The sequence below is a fragment of the Heptranchias perlo genome, chromosome 18, assembly GCF_035084215.1.
Source record: "Heptranchias perlo isolate sHepPer1 chromosome 18, sHepPer1.hap1, whole genome shotgun sequence".
Lineage (NCBI taxonomy): Eukaryota > Metazoa > Chordata > Chondrichthyes > Hexanchiformes > Hexanchidae > Heptranchias > Heptranchias perlo.
In genome coordinates this window covers 21,015,460-21,034,700 of record NC_090342.1, presented here as the reverse complement: position 1 = coordinate 21,034,700, position 19,241 = coordinate 21,015,460, and the positions used below count along the sequence as shown (strand labels likewise).

The 19,241-nt window shown below is 41.7% G+C and overlaps 1 protein-coding gene across 7 annotated transcripts in view; it reads left to right on the top strand.

Annotated features, from left to right (window-relative positions):
• Positions 1-19,241, top strand: part of grip1 (glutamate receptor interacting protein 1) — a 284,071-nt gene that overhangs the window by 259,118 nt on the left and 5,712 nt on the right. For all 7 annotated transcript variants that reach the window (XM_067999485.1, XM_067999488.1, XM_067999489.1 and 4 more), the window contains 2 exons: positions 316-501; positions 18,569-18,722. In XM_067999485.1, coding sequence (XP_067855586.1) covers positions 316-501; positions 18,569-18,722 — 340 coding nt within the window. The remainder of the gene's footprint in view (positions 1-315; positions 502-18,568; positions 18,723-19,241) is intronic.

Below are 19,241 nucleotides of genomic sequence, written 5' to 3'. Positions count from 1 at the left end.
TTTGTTAAAATTGTTGGCATTGTCTGCAGATCTTGAGGCCTGGCTTGCACGAGGTTCAATATAGTCCCAAACTAGGGACAGTAATGCCCGCCAAGCCCATTGCACTTTAATAGCAAGCAAAGAGGGGAAGCTTCAATCCAATAACTTGGGGCTGGATTTAAACCTAGGCCCTTGAGATGAAAAGCCAATGTACAAACCCACTACACCAGATATTAATACATTGAGAGGGTGCAGAATTCAGTCTTGAATTAAAAAACTATATAGTTATGTGCTTTGATTTGCAGTTAACATTTTTGGTGGTCTTTATTTTTACAGTGTCCAGTCCTAAAAAAACATCTGTTTCTGGCTGTCTGAGTGAATTGAGTGATGTGGAAGATGAAATACCCACTGTGCAAAAGCCAGTCAAGCTTTGTGAGATGTATTCTACTACTATCCCCAGTGTGGATAGCGCAGTGGAATCTTGGGATGGATCAGGAATAGACACAGGCTATGGAAGTCAAGGTAACAGAGAGATTTAAACTACATCTACTGCATTAATTCTTGCAACATTGAATTTCATTAACAACTTTTAACATGGGAATCTTATTAAGAATAGTGTCCTCCGTATGCTTAAAATTAAGAGTATTAGAAAATACAACCATGGAAGAATACTCAAAGTAAACAAAGCAATAATTGTTCTAATTTCAAACATCTTGATCATCTTGTGGGATTAATTAAATGTGAATTTGTGACAAAGATCATCTGGATAATTTTCCGTTGTATTTTTAAGTTAAATTATTTATGCTTTCATAAATTTATATATCAAGATGGTACACTGAACCCCATCTATATGACTGTTTCTGGGCTTTAGAAGAAGCAGGTTAGAGAGAGGTGTGCTGCATATAGTTTCTCTGTTAGAACACACATTGATTACAGAGTCTATCAAAAGTGGTTAAACAGTAAGACTTGATGGCACAATCAGGGAACCTGGCTAGTAGGACATGCTGAGCCTGATTGTATGAGTGAGCTGAATTAATAGTTATCAATAATCCAGTCATCGCAACCATGTTCAGCTCCCTTGCACTATCAGGCTTAGTAATTTCACTAAACAACTCCCCCCAACACCCCAAATAATAGAATCAGGTGCTGTTTAGATATTATGCTCAAGAAAATCATCACAAAGAAGCAAAAGTATGTTCGTGTGATTATTTGAATTGATTCTTAGAAGTTGCATTGAAAAATCTTTCCAATACCTCAGTGCAGAAATGGACATGTGGTGTAGTACTGAGCATTGCAGACTAGGCAGGGCATGAGGCTTGACCAATGATCTGTGCTGAGTTGACTGACTTCAACCAAGGTGACATTGGAGGTACACAGTTGCCATCAGCATCCCCTGGACTAGGAAGAGGAAAACTGAGCCAGGGTTTCAGTTACAGGTGACCAGGTAAAGACAGGATTGGCTTCAGTTGTGATAGCTGTTGAACAGTTTACATGCACAGTAGTCCAGGCTCACACAAGAAGAATTAGCACTTGGACAAGGCACTGGAGGCTGGTACCAAGCCATGAATCACAACAACAACTTGCATTTATATAGCACCATTAACGGAGTAAAACGTCCCAAGGAGCGTTATCAAACAAAATTTGACACCAAGCCACATAAGGAGGTATTAGGACAGGAGACCAAAAGCTTGGTCAAAGAGGTAGGTTTTAAGGTGCGTCTTAAAGGAGGGAGAGGGTGGTAGAGAGGCGAAAAGGTTTAGGGAGGGAATTCTAGGGCCTAGGCAGCTGAAGGCATGGCCGCCAATAGTGGAGTGATTAAAATCGGGGATGCACACGAAGCAAGAATTGAAGGAGCGCAGAGATCTAAGAGGGTTGTAGGGCTGGAGGACGTTACAGAAATAGGGAGGGGCGAGGCCCTGGAGGGATTTGAAAACAAGGATGAGAATTTTAAAATAGAGGCATTCCCAGACTGGGAGCAAATTAGGTCAGTGAGCACAGGGGTGATGGGAGAACGGGATTTGGTGCGAGTTAGGATATGGGAAGCAGAGTTTAGGATGACCTCAAGTTTATGGAGTGTGGAAGATGGGAGGCCAGCCAGGAGAGTATAAGAATAGTCAAGTCTAGAAGTAACAAAGGCATGGATGAGGATTTCAGCAGCAGATGAGTTGAGGCGGGGCAGAGGCGGGCGATGTTACAGAAGTGGAAGTAGGCGGTCTTGGTGATGGAGCGGTTTTGTGGTCGGAAGCTCATCTCAGGGTCAGATAGGATGCCAAGGTTGTGAATGGTCTGATTCAGCCCCTCACAATGGCCAGGGAAAAGGATGGAGTGGGTAGCTAGGGAACAGAGTTTGCAGCTGGGACCAAAGACAATGGCTTCGGTCTTCCCAATATTTAGTTGGAAGAAATTTTTGCTCGGACAAGCAGTATGACAAATGAGAGACGGTAGAGGATTCGAAAGAGGTGGTGAGGTAGAGCTGGGTGTTGTCAGCGTACATGCAGAATCTGATGTCGTGTTTTCGGATGATGTCGCCAAGGGGCAGCATGGAGATGAGAACTAGGAAGGGGCCAAGGATAGATCCTTGTGGGACTCCAGAGGTAACGGTGCGGGAGCAGGAAGAGAAGCCTTTGTAGGTGATTCTCTGGCTATGGCTGGATAGATAAGAATGGAACTAGGCAAGCGCAGTCCCATCCAGCTGGACAATGGAGGAGAGGCATTGGAGGAGGATGAGGTGGTCAATCATGTCAAAGGCTGCAGACAGGCCGAGAAGGATGAGGAGGGATAGTTTACCACAGTCACATAGGATGTCATTTGTGACTTTGATAAAGGCCGTTTCTATACTGTGGCAGGGGTGGAAACGTGATTGGAGGGATTCAAACATGGGGTTGTGGGAAAGACGGGCACGGATTTGGGAGGCGACATGTTCAAGGACTTTAGAGAGGAAAGGGAGGTTGGAGATGGGGGGTAGTTTGTAAGGACAGAGGGGTCAAGGGTGGGTTTTTTGAGGAGGGGATGATGGCAGATTTGAAGGGGAGGAGAGTACCTGAGGTGAGGGAACCATTAACAATATCAACAACATGGGGGCCAGGAAGGGAAGTTGGGTGATCAGCAGTTTGGTGGGAATAGGATCGAGGGAGCAAGAGGTAGGTCTCATGGGCAAGATGAGATAGGAGAGAAACTAGAGGAAAAATGCAAGTTCAAGGCTACACTAGGGGGAAACCTTAGGGGAAGTTTGGCTTGGTGGGCTAGGGGAAGAGAGGGAAGCAACAAAGCAGCTGAACGGATGGTCTCAATCCTAGTGACAAAGCACTTTTCGTTGGGAGGTGAGGGTGGAGAGGGGTTTAAGAAGACGGTTTGTAGTGGCGAACCTACTTGTATATTTACTTTTTAAAAATGTATAACCTACGGTAGGGAAAATACTGATCATAGTCAGATTAGATTGTGGGATCTTCAGATCAACCCCAAAATATTGAGGATTCTTTCCTGACACTGAATTTAGACACTGCCTGTCCCATCCCAAGCCCTGTATACATAATGATCAAAACCTTTCCAACACACATCTAAAAGGGTGAACAATTTTTTACACCACCACAGATTCAACAGTTATGATACATGAGGTATTTGGGCTCCACTCCAAACCAAGGAGCTCTGTATTGAAATCCCCAGATAAATCAGGTCAGTGACAGCATTGATGTGTGTCAGATGGTGGTGTACTGTCAGAAGCTGTTGTACTTCCTCCTGGAATATAATATACTGGCAATACTGGATGTCATAGAGTCATAGAGTCATACAGTCATACAGCACGGATAGAGGCCCTTCGGCCCATCATGTCCGCGCCGGCCATCAGCCCTGTCTACTCTAATCCCATATTCCAGCATTTGGTCCGTAGCCTTGTATGCTATGGCATTTCAAGTGCTCATCCAAATGCTTCTTGAATGTTGTGAGGGTTCCTGCCTCCACAACCCTTTCAGGCAGTGAGTTCCAGACTCCAACCACCCTCTGGGTGAAAAAGTTCTTTCTCAAATCCCCTCTAAACCTCCCGCCTTTTACCTTGAATCTATGTCCCCTTGTTATAGAACCCTCAACGAAGGGAAAAAGCTCCTTAGTATCCATCCTATCTGTGCCCCTCATAATTTTGTACACCTCAATCATGTCCCCCCTTAGCCTCCTCTGCTCCAAGGAAAACAAACCCAATCTTCCCAGTCTCTCTTCATAGCTGAAGCGCTCCAGCCCTGGTAACATCCTGGTGAATCTCCTCTGCACCCTCTCCAAAGCGATCACATCCTTCCTGTAGTGTGGCGACCAGAACTGCACACAGTACTCCAGCTGTGGCCTAACCAGTGTTTTATACAGCTCCATCATAACCTCCTTGCTCTTATATTCTATGCCTCGGCTAATAAAGGCAAGTATCCCATATGCCTTCTTTACCACCTTATCTACCTGTTCCGCCGCCCTCAGGGATCTGTGAACTTGCACACCAAGATCCCTCTGACCCTCTGTCTTGCCTAGGGTCCTCCCATTCATTGTGTATTCCCTTGCCTTGTTAGTCCCTCCAAAGTGCATCACCTCGCACTTTTCCGGGTTAAATTCCATTTGCCACTGTTCTGCCCATCTGACCAACCCATCTATATCGTCCTGCAGACTGAGGCTATCCTCCTCGCTATTTACCACCCTACCAATTTTTGTATCATCAGCGAACTTACTGATCATACCTTTTACATTCATATCCAAGTCATTAATGTAGACCACAAACAGCAAGGGACCCAGCACCGATCCCTGTGGTACCCCACTGGCCACAGGCTTCCAGTCACAAAAACAACCTTCAACCATCACCCTCTGCCTTCTGCCACTAAGCCAGTTTTGTATCCAAAGTGCCAAGGCACCCTGGATTCCATGGGCTCGTACCTTCTTGACCAGTCTCCTGTGGGGACTTATTTATAAAAATGTATTATTTTGTCCCCTCTATTATCACACCTGGAGCAAGCCTATGGCTTAGTGATAGCATTCCTGCCTCTGAGTCAGAAGGTTTGAGGGTTCGAACCCCGCTTCAGACAGTCCCGGCGCATGGAGACCAGAGCTACGTCTCTGAATTCTGGGTTGACATCCAGCGGGATACTTGCAACCGGTGGGCGTGATTGGCCACGCTCATCGTATGGGTTGTGGGATCCCATAAAACACACCACCCGATAGGACTAACTACCCTATTGGTTGGTATAAAGATGATTACTGCCATGGAAGGAGCGTTCATGCCTGTCAGATTGTTAATCAGCCAGCGAATCCTTCCACTATCGCACACTGTTCTCAAGGGAAGAGTGGAAAGATATGAAAACAACATTATCTCAACCATCCACTCAGTATAAGACATTTTAGAATCAGAGAGACTCAAATTAGTATTTTAAATGAAAACATGATTTTCTATCAAAGCGGACACAAGAGCTGTGTGCATCTAATTTGTGCTTGACCCTTGCGTGCAATGCACAGTGGGTAGTTTGTGACATGTCTGGCAATTGGGAATAGGTTATCCAGTATCCATAACCTTTCTGTACATTTGTGACACTTACACTGGATGAAATTACCACAGATGAGATGTATAATATATACCACCAGAGAAATGGGTAGAGAAATTTGCTAGTCAGTCATCAGGTGCTAATTTATTATTTCCAAACTCTCGATATTAAACTGGGAGCTTCAGCTTCCCAGAGTAATCAGTGGGTTATCAGGAGAGGCATCATGTAAAAGACAAATATAAACAGGATTACCACTACTCCCAAAGCAGTATAGCATTAATTATTTTGGCTAATTTTATAATGCAGAAAGTTCTACCTTAATCCCAACTTCTCAATGTTATTTATGGTATGTCTGTAAAGCAGGTAACAATTAACAACCATTTACTCTTGGCACGCAACAGAAAAAGGGAGAATTAGCAACAGTTAAATGCAAGGGCCGCAAGAAGGCTTGTTGGTAAATTTACTGCAGTGTGCTACCAAGCCAGCCAAGGAAAGTCCCAGGTTCAACCTCTGGCCTGAGGTACATTAGCAGATCTCAGCATGAGTAACGAAAGGGGCTGTTAAATGTGACCTGTATTCCAGGTGCAGGAAAAGGAAGAATCAATCTGGATTCCTAACGCAGGCCTCTGTTATGAACTGTATCCATGGGGGGTGAGGGTAGGGTCAGGCTCAGCTATTTTCCAGTATTAAATCACCTGCCAACAAACTCACTGTTCGGACTCACACATGGCCACTTTGATGAGCATGTTGGAGGGTCATCAGCACTTTTGGAATTCTACCCAGCAGGAGGTAGGGGGAATCTATCAGAACAGGTCATGTGAGTTTTTCAGACAGCATGTAATCTGAGGTGGAAAACTGCCAACTTTAAAATAAAATTGTAGCAAAGCTATTTCTCTCTCATATGCAACATTTTTTTTAAAAGACTGAACAGAACTAATCTACCAACTTCTCAATATATGCTGTAATGTTCACAACTTCAATAAAAATCTGTACTTTTTTGGGGCGGCTGTTCAGGATCAGCAGTTTTAAAACATGCTGAATCCTGGGATAGTAATTTCTGCTTATTTTTTCTGCAGAATAAATTTGTTTGACTCCATACAAGCTACTTTAAATGGTTCCTTCGTACTAGAACTCAGTATTTGACATTTCTGGCATGACAGTGGCACATTGCAGAATGTTTTAACTTTGTAATTGTGTTATCACGAAACACAAAATGTCCAACCTGCTGCATCTAATAAATTGAATTGTGTGTTTGTTAAAGTGTGGTTAATACCTGATTTCTTTTGAGATCTCAAATCATTTTGCATGTGTGCAAGCACTTGGCTATAGTTTCCAACTCATATAATGTCAAAATTAACCATTTAACTAATAGGTCCTGCCCCAGAGGGAGGTGGACTGGTTCTAATCGGGATTATCCATTACTGTGTGGCTGGATTTTTGTTGTTAAGTTTTTTAAAGATTTCATTTTGTTTTAGAAGTATCATTTTGTTAAATTTATTCTACTGAGTCTGATTCAGAAAGCTGATGTACGTTTGATAATTGGAAAAAGACAATTTGAACAATTCTCGTGTCCATTTGCAATAATTAAAATGGACAGTCCTGTCCTTTTGAGTCACAGCTCCCTGCGTGGATTGGGTATTAGCACTCCTGTAATGGGTTTGAGTAGAAATTGATCCAGTCCATCACCGTCTTTTAATTATCATTTAATATTGGCCGTTCCAAGTACTTTCAGTCTCTCTTATTTAATTTGACTTTTGATCACCAGAACATGGCTCGGTGTAAGGTCTCATATGGCTCCAATAACAAAAGATTTGCAGGGTGTAAGGAAGTTTCTCTCTCTAACAGGCCGTATAATACATTAATTATTGGATCTAAGTCAGAACAACAAACACATTTACACCATCAATAACATCAATGGCAGGACAGCTGAGGCCCATCACATGCACATCCTGTGTCATGTGGGAATTCCAGAACACTTCATGCGTCCTGGAGAACCACATATGCAGGAAGTGCCGCCAACTGCTCGAGCTCAGAGTTTCAGAATTTGATGGGCGGCTGGCGTCCCTACAGTGCAAATGGGAAGCTGAGAGTTTTGTGGATAGCACGTTTCAAGAGGTAGTCATCCCGCAGCTATAGAGAGTTTAGGCGGAGAGGGAGTGGGTGATCACAAAGCAGACTAGGAGGAACACACAGGCAGTGCAAGAATCCTCTGGGAACGTGGCACTCACAAACCGGTACCAGTGAGGGTGATGACACCTTGGGGGAGTGTAGTCAGAAACAAATCCATGGCATCGTGGGAGACTCAGCTACACGGGGGCACAAGAAATACAGTTATAGGGGATTCGATAGGGGGGTAGACAGGCGTTTCTACAACCGCAGATGTGAGTCCCAATTGGTGTCTTGCCTCTCTGGTGGCAGGGTAAAGGATATCACTGGGTGTAGGACATCTTTTTTTAATTCGTTCACGGCATGTGGGCGTCGCTGCCAAGGCCAGCATTTATTGCGCATTCCTAATTGCCCTTGAGAAGATGGTGGTGAGCCGCCTTTTTGAACCGCTGCAGTCCGTGTGGTGAAGGCTCTCCCACAGTGCTGTTAGGAAGGGAGTTCCAGGATTTTAACCCGGCAATGATGAAGGAACGGTGATATATTTCCAAGTAGGGATGGTGTGTGACTTGGAGGGGAACGTGCAGGTGGTGGTGTTCCCATGTGCCTGCTGCCCTTGTCCTTCTAGGTGGTAGAGGTTGCGGGTTTGGGAGGTGCTGTCGAAGAAGCTTTGGTGAGTTGCTGCAGTGCATCCAGTAGACGGTACACACTGCAGCCACGGTGCGGCAGTGATGAAGGTACATTCTGTGAGGGGATGGGGAACAGCCAGAAGTTGTGGTCCATGTTGGAATCAGTGACATAAGTAGAAATTGGGTTGAGGTCCTACAGACAGAGTTTCAGGAGCTATGAAAAATATTAAAGAACAGGACCCCAAAAGAGATAATCTCTGGATTACTCCCAGTGCCATGTGTGAGTGATACAGAAACGGGAAGATAGTGCAGACGAATGCATGTTTGAAGAAGTGGTGCAGGAAGGAGGGCTTCAGATTCCTGGGATATTGGGACCAGTTCTGGGGCAGGGGGACCTGTAAAAGCCAGACAGATTGCACCTGAACAGGGCTGAGACCAATGTCCTCATGGGAAGTTTAATTAGTGCTGTGAGGGAGAGTTTAAACTAATTTGACAGGGGGAGGGGAACCAGGACGTATCAGCAGAGAGGAGAGACAAGGTATATAGAAAAATAGGAGGGACAAACAGCAACAGAATAAAGGATAGTTTGGAAAGAACAGGAATTAGATGGAGGAAAAAAGCAAAGCAGACTAGCATGGTGTTAGAATGCATCTGCGTTAAAGTGAGGAGTGTTACAAATAAGGTTGATGAGCTGCAGACACAAGTTGCCATATGGGGTTATGATATAGTGGCTATAACGGAGACCTGGCTTAAACATGGGCAGAAATGGGAACTAAACATTCCTGGCTACAATGTATTCAGGAGGGATAGGGAAGGAAAAAATAAAGGAGATGGAGTGGCAGTATTAATCAAGGATAATGTTACAGTTCTACAGAGGGACGATATACTAGAGGGTTCAAAGACTGAATCTATTTGGTTAGAGTTAAGGAACAGAAAAGGAGCTGTTACATTGCTGGGTGTTTACAACAGACCCCCAAATAGTGAGAAGGAGATAGAGGAGCAAATCGGGAGGCAAATTTCAGAGAAATGTAAAAAATAACACAGCAGTAATAGGGGACTTCAATTACTCTAAGACTGGGGAAAAAACACAGTGTAACGAGCACGGTGGGTGAAGAATTCCTAAAATGTGTACAGGAGAACTTAATCAGTATGTTTCTAGCCCAACGAGGAAGGAAGCAGTGCTGGATCTAGTTCTGGGAAATGCAATGGGGCAAGTGGAGTGTGTTTCAGTAGGAGAACATCTGGGTAATAGTGATTTTTAAAAATTCGTTCATGGGATGTGGGCGTCACTGGCGAGGCCGGCATTTATTGCCCATCCCTAATTGCCCTTGAGAAGGTGGTGGTGAGCCGCCTTCTTGAACCGCTGCAGTCCGTGTGGTGAAGGTTCTCCTAATATAATTAAGTTTAAAGTAATTACGGAAAGGGACAAAGAAAAATCAAAGGTGAAAATCCCCAACTGGAAGAGAGCCAATTTCAGTGATTTGAGAAGGGATCTAGTCCAGGTGGACTGGAAACAAAGATTAGCCAGGAAAACAGCAAATGAGCAATGGCAGGCCTTCAAGGCAGAGATAGTTCGGGTGCAAACCAAGCATATTCCCATATGGAGAAAAGATATTACATCCAAAGCCAGAGCTCCCTGGATGACAAACAAAATAGAGATTAAAATAAAATAGAAAAAGGAGATTTATGACAAATGTCAGGTACAGAATACAGTAGAAAACAGGCAGAATACAGAGAGTGCAAGGGGTAATTGAAAAAGAATATAAGGGCAAAGAGAGTATGAGAAAAGATTAGCGGGTAACATAAAAGGGAACCCAAAAATCGTTTAAAAATGTAAAAGGATCGTCAAAAGAATGGTGGGGCCGATTAGGGACAAAAAAGGAAATCTTCTTGTGGAGGCAGAAGGCATAACTGAGATTCTGAATGAGTACTTTGCATCTATCTTCACAAAAGAAGAGGATGAAGTTAATATCTGAGAGATATTAGATAGGATGAAAATAAATAGAAAGGAGGTGCTAAATAGGTTGGCATCACTCAAAGTTGACAAGACCTCCGGTCCAGATGGGATACATCCTAGGTTACTGAGGGAAGTTAGGGTGGGGATAGCAGAAGGTCTGACCACAATCTTTCAATCCTCCTTGGATATGGGCGTGGTGCCAGAGGACTGGAGGATAGGAAATGTTTACACCCCTGTTCAAAAAAGGGGAGATGGATAAACCTGATAACTACAGGCCAATCAGCCTCATGTCAGTGGTGGGAAAACTACTAGAGACCATTGTCAAGGACAAAATTAATGCTTACTTGGAGAAGCCAGCACGGATTTGTTAAAGACAAATTGTGACTGACTAACCTGAGTTCTTTGAAGTAACTGAGCGGATTGATGAAGGTAGTGCAATAGATGTTGTACATATGGACTTTCAAAAGGCATTTGATAAAGTACCACAACATTTATTCAGAAAATAGAAGTTCATGGGAATAAAGGAATGGTGATAACTTGGGTACGTAATTGGCTATGGGATAAGAAGCAGAGAGTAGTAGTGAACAGATGTTTTTTTGACTGGAGCGAAGTACGCAGTGGGGTCCCCCAGGGGCTGATATTAGGACCATTGCTTTTCTTATTTTATTAAAAAAATTGACCTGGACTTGGGTATAGGGAGAACAATTTCAAAGTTTGCGAATGATACAAAACTTGGCAACATAGTGAGCAGGATGGTAACAGACTTCAGGAGGACATAGACAGACTGGTGAAATGGACAAACACATGGCAGATGCAATTTAATGCAGATAAGTGTAAAGCGATGCACTTTGGGAGGAACAACATGGAGAGGCAGTATAAACTAAATGGTACTATTTTGAGAGGGGTGCAAGAGCAGAGGGACGTGGGGGTACATATTCACAAATCTTTGAAGGTGGCAGGGCAAGTTGCTAAGGCGGTTAAGAAAGGGTATGGGATAATTGGTCTAGTAAATAGGGGCATTGAATACAAAAACAAGGAAGTCATGCTAAACCTTTACAAATCACTAGTTAGGCCTCAGCTGGAGTATTGTGTACAATTCTGGGCACCACAGCTTAGGAAGGATGTAAAGGCCTTGGAGAGGGTTAGAGGAGGTTTACCAGGATGATACCAGAGATGAGAGACTTCAGTTATGTGGAGAGATTGGAGAAGCTGGGGTTGTTCTCCTTAGTTCAGAGAAGGTTAAGCGGAGATCTAATAGAGGTACTCAAAATTATGAGGGGTTTTGATAGTAAGTAGGGAGAAACTGTTTCCTCTGGCAATTGGGAGATTAACCAGAAGTCATAGATTTGAAATAATTGGCAAAAGAACCAGAGGTGAAATGAGGAGAATTTTTTTTCACACACAGGGTTGTTAGGATCTGGATCACACTATCTGAAGGGGTGGTGGAAGCAGATTCCATAGGAACTTTCAAAAGGCAATTGGAGATGTACTTGAAGCAGACTAACTTGCAGGGTTATGGGGAAAAATCTGGGATGGGGGACTAAATTGGATAGCTCTTTCAAAGAGCTGGCACAGGCACGACAGACCGAATGGCCTCCTTCTGTGCTGAAAGATTCTATGAATTGTAGTAATCCTGTATTTCACATCATAACCAATGCTGCAGTTATAGTTTAAATGCAGGCTGAATCTGGAGTCAGGGCCCAACCTCACATTGCAATGAAGTGGAGTGAGACTTCTTCATGGGATTAGTTTCGGCATAACTTCTACTTTACACTACATAAGTTTACAATCCATTCAAAACGGAAGCCGCTTTGCCCTGATGTTAAACTTGTAGTGTAAATGCACCCTGAATTCCTGCTTGAAGCCAGAGTACCAAGCTCTAAATTTTATGTGTCCCTGTGGTTGGGTCTAAGCTGAGGTACTGAGCTCTAGCATGGGAGAAACTACCCACCACCAGCTGGATGCTTTTTTTTGCAAAGAAAAGCTTTCTTCTGGAGGTATCCAGTAACCCAGTGATGATGAAGAACGGTGATATCTGTTTTTAATCAGGATGGTGTGTGACTTGGTGTTTCCGTGCACCTGCTGCTCTTGTCCTTCTCGATGGTGGAGGTCATGGGTTTGGGAGGTTACTGTTTAATTTACAGTTGAGATTGATATACATTGGTGAGATTAATTCAGGACTAAACTCCTTGGATAACTGATAATTAATGCTGTTAACTTAACTAGTCTATGAAATAGATTAAAGGTTATGTGCTTGTAGTTAGCAATGTTTTCAAACTTGTACAACCTCAACATTATGAGCTGGTGCAGTTGAATTGGTTGCTTCGCTTTCCTCTGGTAGGATGGTTTTAGCCTTCTAATACATCAGAGTGATGAATCTCCATCTGTGGAGGTGCCATCCATTCCTCCTGGATCTTCTGCTCCTGGGTAAATTCACCTATGCGCTAGTAGCTGTATCTGGACTAGCTGGCTTTAATCTCACCTCCTGTGATCGCGGGGAAACTTGTACATCTAAGTGACACACTTGTATCTGGCTGATATAGATGTACAATCTTAACTTCTGTAACCTTTCTCTCCATCGTAGATGCACATTTTGATTTTACAGAGACACGTTCTACATATACTCGTTTTTTTTAAAAACTCCTACACCAAGAACTACTAAAAGTAATAGAACTGAACCTGGATGATTGAGTGTTTAAAACACTGTCTATCTTATATATGCATAATTTTCAAAGAAAATTCCTCACTGTTTTGACCAAACTGAGTGATGTGTTAAGAGTTCAGCCCTTCTGGTGTCAGTCACTTCACACTGCCCTGTTGGTCCCCCTGATGACCTCCAAATCAATGAAGCAGTGGTACCTAGACATACCATTTATTCCCTACCTTCTCGGGTCTTTCCTAACAAACGTCCAGATAAGGCAGGACATACTTAACGAGCTGTCTCCAGGCCTGTGCTCATGACAGCTTGTCTTCTGTAACTGGTCAGGACTGTTTTGTTTGTATAAACCTTCCTAATTAGCATTAGCCCTTTACTTTCCTAGCATTCATTCTGACTACTGACTCCATTTTGAGAACACATTTAAGACAATTCTTAAGACGTTTCTCCTACACCACCCTGCCAAGCTCACACAAGACAAATCAACTAGAAGAGAAACTGATAGGACAGATAAGAATAACTAAAACACTAAAAAAAGTAAAAACTATTAATTCTCCTAAAACCCACTAGAAACTCTAGATTCTGGAAGTCGAACAGAAGCAGTGTTTAGAGAATCTCCTCAAAACTGCAGGGACAAAAATAACTATCGCACAGGTTCTGGATCTCTGTACAGGATAGCAGCAGGGGTCCCATGAGAGGGCATGACAAAAAAAATGATTCTCCAGAACTAATTAAACATTACAACTTATGGGGGACATTTGAATGACATTCTGTCAGATATTCAATTATAATAAGTGACTTCCTGTTAGCTCACTTCTTGTTCTTTTTGAAAATGAATATAGTCAAAGGCTACAAGTACATCAGTAACTAGTGAATTTCCAGTTCAATAACTTAAAATCAAAAGCAATTAAGAAAAACTAATCTGGTGCTAATAGATTTACAGAGAAATAGTCATGGTCCTGTTTGGCTGGCTGCCTAAATAATGGATAAGTAGGTGGAAGCAGTTTCCCTTAAGAATAATGGTCTTTAGTTTAAACTCAATTTGGAAAGTAATTAATGAAGTAGCTCCATCATTTCAATGTATTTAGTTATTGAGAGAAAAACTGGAATTAATGCACTTGTTTCTTACTTGTGGTGCTCGCACTCCAAATTGTCACTCATTACATCACTGAGCTGAATGCCGGAGCATCAGAACCCACATCAGTGTGTCAGGGACAGCTGGGATATAAATTAAGTTGATCCTGTGAGAGGTAGAAAGCTCCATAATAGCCTACTCTGATTAGCCATCTCTAATGTGATTAAAAATAAAGCTAACCCCAGGGATGCACTACAGACTATCAGGTCAACATAGGAAAATAATTTTCTCTATGAAAAGATAGCAAAGGTTTGTGAGAACAAGGAAGTTACTTTAATGAGTGACTTCAATGAACCAAATATAAATTGGGAAAATGTAACTGGTCTAGTCAGAGTTGGTAAATATAATGCATGACAACTTCATAACAGTATGCAAATGGGATTGACATGGGACATAATCACAGAGTGATAAACATTCTGATTGATTACTTCCTCCATTGATTCACAAGGGAAGACATAAGCAACATGCCCTCCCCAAACAGAAATAACCTAGGCGCAATTAAAGACCAATATAAGTTAGATGGAGGTTCCAGACAGGCTAAAAGGGCTCAGAACAAATAATTCCCCAAGGATAGATCATATTTATCCCAGAGTGCTAAAAGAGACTAGGAGGAGATTTATGAGGCATTGATGATCATTGAAGGAATTACTGGGCAGTGGGGAGGTACCAGCAAATTGGAAACAGACTAATGCCTGTATTTTTTTAAAAATGACAAAACAGACATAGGCAACTACAGACTGATTGATTATTTTTTCTTCAATCCCATGTAGAATAGTGGTATTGAAGGTAAACTTGAAGACTGTCTGCTGACCAATAACCTAGTAAATAACAGTGAGCATAGATTTGGAAGGGGAGGATCCAGCCTGATCAATTTCCTAATAGCTTTGAGAAATGACAACCCAAGTGAACTGTGGAAAACCCTATGACATATAGTACCTGGAACGCTCTGCTCCTATACCCATAATGTTACGGACTATTTAACACCCACTTGAACCATTGGAATAGGTACATCAGGCCTTGTTTTAACATCTCATCCAAAGGACCGCAAATCCAACAATGCATCACTTCTCAGCACCTCACTGGCATGTCAGTCTAGATTATGTGTTCAAGCACAAGACTTTTTGAATTCATAGAACCATAGAAATTTACAGCACAGAAAGAAATCATTCAGCCCATCATGTTTGTGCCAGCTCTTTGGTAGAGCAGCCTAAAACTAATCACAGCACCCTGTGCTCTTCCCAAAGCCCTGTGCCTTCCACTGCTTCAGATAATTGTCCAATTTTCCCTTGTAAGATGTAATGGTCTCTGCTTCAACCACTCCCTGCTTCATACCATGCTCCAACAACATATTGCATAAAGAGTTTTATCTCAAAATTAGGTTGTTTCTTTTTGTCCCTCCTTCCACTTTCAAAGGCTCTTTGCTGACAAACTGTTCCCAGCTGAGCTGAGATCTGTGCACTGCTTCTGGGCCTCTGCCAATGTTGCTCTGTACCAATTCTAGGAAGGTGCCTGAGCTCCCTGCCAGCATTGCTGAGATTAAGGAATCCTCTGTGTACAAAATCACAAATTAAAACTTGCTATACTAAGTTGGAATTTAAGCTATCCAGTATTTTAACTAAATGAAGTAGCAGATTGGATTATAAACTGATTAGAAGGGAGGACATTTTCTCAGAGGGTTGGAAGTGGGTAACAGTGTTGAATAGGGTTCTATTCTAGGACAGCTTCTGTTCACTGTTTACATCAATGATTTGGATATAAGACTAGACGAAGTAGTGTCCATATTTGCAGACTTTACAAAAATGGTGGTCATAGTAAATAATTTAGAGCACCAAAGGAACCTGCAAGGGGATATTGATGAGATGGTGGAATAGGCAAAAAAGTGAATGATGGAATTCAATGTCAATAAATGTGATGCGGTACATTTTTTAAAAAAAGCAATACTTTGGGGGAAAACTGAGGGATTTGGAGGTTCAGGTTGACAAAACAATAAAGTGGTTAAGGACATAAAGAAAACTAATGGAATATTGGGTTTTATAGCAATAGGTATGGAATATAAAATTTGTGATGTAAAAGTGAACCTATATAGTAAGACTACAGTTGGTGTATTGTATGCAGTTTTGGGCTCTGAACTCCAGGAAGGATGTTGAGGCAACAAAGGAAGGTACAGCAAAATTCACTAGGATGTTAGTATGAGAAAATACATATACAAAGAAAGACTTAAAAATTCGGGCTGTTTTCATTATAACAGAGGAGATTATGGGATGATTTCATAGAGGTGTTATGAAGGAATGGGACAGAGTGGATAAGAACAGACTGTTTCAAATGGTTGAGGGGTCTAAAACAAGAGGACAAAAATATAAGATTAAATGTAAGAGATTTAGGTCAGAGAGCAGGAGAAACCTTTTTACACAGGTTTGTGAGGCCGTGGGATGTACTACCAGAGTTAATGATTGATGCAGAGGCGACGCCAACATTTAAGAACAGGTTTGATAGATGGTTGAAGGAAAGGGGAATAAAGGGATATGGAAAAAGAGTGGCACATTGGATTAGGTCTACTGCTGTGGAGGATATACACCAACACTAAGTAGTTGGGCGAAATAGCCTGTTTCCATGTTGTAAGTTCTGTAATTCAATAAAAGGGACACTGTGGCATGCAGAGCTGCAGCCAGTCGGTCTATGGCAGTTGAAAGCCACATAACTACAACATTTCTGTCACCTTTTAATGCAGAAAAATATATGAAAGTGCGTCACACAGGCATAAGGAAAAAATAGATGCTGAACCAAAGGAGATATTAGGAATAGTGAGCAAAAACTTGGCCAAAGAGATGGGTCTTAAGAAGGATCTTGAAGAAGAGGAAGGTGGACAGGTTCAGGAATAAAATTCCAGAGTGTGGGGCCTAAGCAGCTGAAGGCACGATTGCCAATGATAGAACACAAGGTGGTGGGGAGTGGGGGGATACACAAGAGGCCAGAGTCAGAGGAATGGAGAGTTCGGGAGTAGGAGTTACAATGCTAGAGATGGTTAGAGATGGAGTGAGGCGAGTGGAGGAATTTAAACACAATGACAAGAATTTTAATTTGAGGCAATGTGGGACTGGAAGCCAATCAAGGTCAGCAAAGAATGGAGGGAGTGGGATTTGGTGCAGGATAAAGGGGAAAAGAAATTTCCAGTTGTGCTAGTCACTATACTGAGCTTTTAACACCTAAGTGTGCGATTTCATTGTAATTGTACTGCTTGAAATATTTCCGTAGCTCTATATGTAATAAAGTTATATGAAAACCATTTTTGAACATCAGCAATATCCTGCATAATTTATATAATGACTAACTTCTGATACATCTGGTCATATTCCTGGAATTACAAGGACATGGTAATGTGTAGTGAATTTAATAGCTGCCTATTTAACAGACTTTAATCCCAGCTCCAGCATTATAGAAAAGACTGGCTGGATGAGACAATTAACCTTTCTCTTTAAATAATTTATTAGTATTAATCAATTAAGCATGCTAACAGGCTTCACATTTTCCCCAATAAATTATGGCAGCTGGCAAACTCATTTAAATATCAAATTCGTTTAGAGATTCACTAGTCAAAGAAATGTGACCTCACTTAGCAGTAAAACTCATTTCAGGAATCTGTCATTATTAATTTATTAATTTAGACTAGACTAAATTATCTTATATCTGCTTGATTAAATGTCCCACCCAGAAGATTATTGCATTTCCTTCAGTGATTTCCTGTCATTTTAGACATTTCAAGATTTCTTACCTTGTCGATAAGTCTTGACTGCAGAATCGGTTCTCTGTATAATGAACTGCTTAGAATTTTGATTGTTACCAATCAAATACTAGACACTACTCTTAAATTTACAAATGGGGATGTCACATTCTAGTAGTTGGACTCATGGTTTGCATTCTACTAACCCAGAGGGGACAGAGAGGAATCTCTGCCTCACTATAAAATATCATTTTTATCAAGTAAAGCTTGTTGAATAACTTGTGACTAAATTGCATGCGAGTTACCATTGCTATCACTTGTAGGAATCATGATTGTATTTCACAACAAGGCTTAAGTAATCTGGCTATCATTTGCTATAATTTTGGATATCTAATAGTTTTGATTTTATAAAAGAGTGGGTTAATGCTGTCAAATCTGATTGTCTTTAAGTGATTGTGACATAGCAACTGTTTTTTTAAAAAATCAAAAAATATTTCCACTGTTGGCAGGTTACGTGAGTGTGATTAAATTAAGTTTGTGTGTCAGTGTGTGATATTAAACTATAAACTGTGACATGGCCCGGACTACAGTATATGCTGGTGTGGAACCAGTTTATTAATTCGAAAAACATTAACAATCAACTCAATGAGGAACTTGGACACATTTGTGAATTTCTTTTTGTTAAATGCCATTTTCTGTCTGTGAAACATTTTTAAGATTGAATGGCCCCATAATCACTGTGTTTCTTGCCTTCTCAAATCCCTTCAGTTGTGCATACACAGGATTCTGCCAAGTGTTTCAACTGGCTTTGAATCTTTTATTAAACATTACTAGATTGTTTCTGAAATATTAGCTTTGAATCACATTATCATTATTTCCTTCCTTAGGTCCTTCTGGATATCAAGCCTCTGGATATAGTCTTCATGCACACGAATGGAGAAGTGCTAAACTAAGTTTTTCGCCTGCCAGCAGGCAACGTAATAACCCTTATCATGATGTAGCATTGAGTGATGATGAATGGGATAGACCCACCACTAGTGGGTGAGTTGTACAATTAATTTTTCAGTAGGAATAGCAGCTGAAATAACTTTTATTTTTCCCCTGTGCTATGGTTTGGCTTCTTTTTGGTTGAAAGATTTCATCTGTGAAATGAACAACTTTAATAATGAACAGGAACAGTTGTTAAGTTTGCACATGTTCCAATACATCAGAGAATGGCAGTTGTGAAACAATATATGAGCTTTTACATTGTAAAGAAGACGACGACAGTGTAATGTTAGAATGCATATGAACGTCTTATTTTTGTCTTTCCTCACTTAGTTTTTTCTGATTGCTTCTCTCACTTGTTTTCTGAAGCCAGCAAATTAGTATATGGATGAAGTTCCACAAATATGCAGTTCCAGCAGGGGGTCACTGGACAAGAGTCAGGAGCAGAACTCTGTTTGTTTCTTTCTTCATTTCCGCCCCACCCACCCACCCACCCACCCACCCACCCACCCACCCACCCACAAAATGTCTAGAACTTTGAGGTTGACTTGTAGTGTCCCCATATCTGGGCCA